The sequence below is a fragment of the Rhincodon typus genome, unplaced genomic scaffold, assembly GCF_021869965.1.
Source record: "Rhincodon typus isolate 14 unplaced genomic scaffold, sRhiTyp1.1 hic_rhity00000411, whole genome shotgun sequence".
In the NCBI taxonomy this organism is placed as follows: Eukaryota; Metazoa; Chordata; class Chondrichthyes; order Orectolobiformes; family Rhincodontidae; genus Rhincodon; species Rhincodon typus.
In genome coordinates this window covers 64829-65442 of record NW_025966049.1, presented here as the reverse complement: position 1 = coordinate 65442, position 614 = coordinate 64829, and the positions used below count along the sequence as shown (strand labels likewise).

Sequence of the window (614 nt, the reverse complement as noted above, 5' to 3'; positions counted from 1 at the left end):
CCCCCTCCCTATCTCTGTAACCCCCTCCGGCCCCTACACCCCTCCCTATCCCTAACTTCCTACAACCCTTTGAAGTCTCTGCACTCCTCCGATTCCATCCTCTCAATCCTCCCCAGATTTTAATTGCTCTGTTGCTGGGGGCAGTGCTTTCAGCTGCCTCAGGTCCCAAGCTCAGGATTTCCCTTCATGAACACCCCATTGCCCAGACACTGTGCTGTCTCTGTTAACAAGCTTTTGGTCACCTTGAATTTCTCTGGATGAAGCTCACAGTTCCCTTTCGTTGTCCCAATGGCACCCCATTGCAAGATCTATACTCATGAGGATGGTGGTGTAATGAAGGCTATATGTGACATCAAAGGGGTTGCAGTGATCCTTGTCACAGAGCCCTTAATGATCCCCATGGTCTTTTCCGGTCACCCACTGCTATTTGAGCCAGGAAGGCAGGTTAGGTTAAGAGACAGAGTGGAGGGCCCTGGGTCTTAGAACACAGCCACGAACTCACCTTCAGCGGCTCTCGTTCGGAATAGTCCCCTGATCGATCAAGAGTTCGGTCCAGTGTTCGATTGCGATCCCTGTGGTCCAATGTGGAGTAAGCATCTGAGGGGGGGGGGGGG

General features: G+C 52.6%; 1 protein-coding gene across 1 annotated transcript in view; it reads right to left on the bottom strand.

Annotated features, from left to right (window-relative positions):
- LOC125488326 (catenin delta-1-like) overlaps positions 1–614 on the bottom strand; it is an 8705-nt gene that overhangs the window by 4524 nt on the left and 3567 nt on the right. The window contains exon 7 of the mRNA XM_048621293.1: positions 503–597. Within this exon, the coding sequence (XP_048477250.1) occupies positions 503–597 (95 nt within the window). The remainder of the gene's footprint in view (positions 1–502; positions 598–614) is intronic.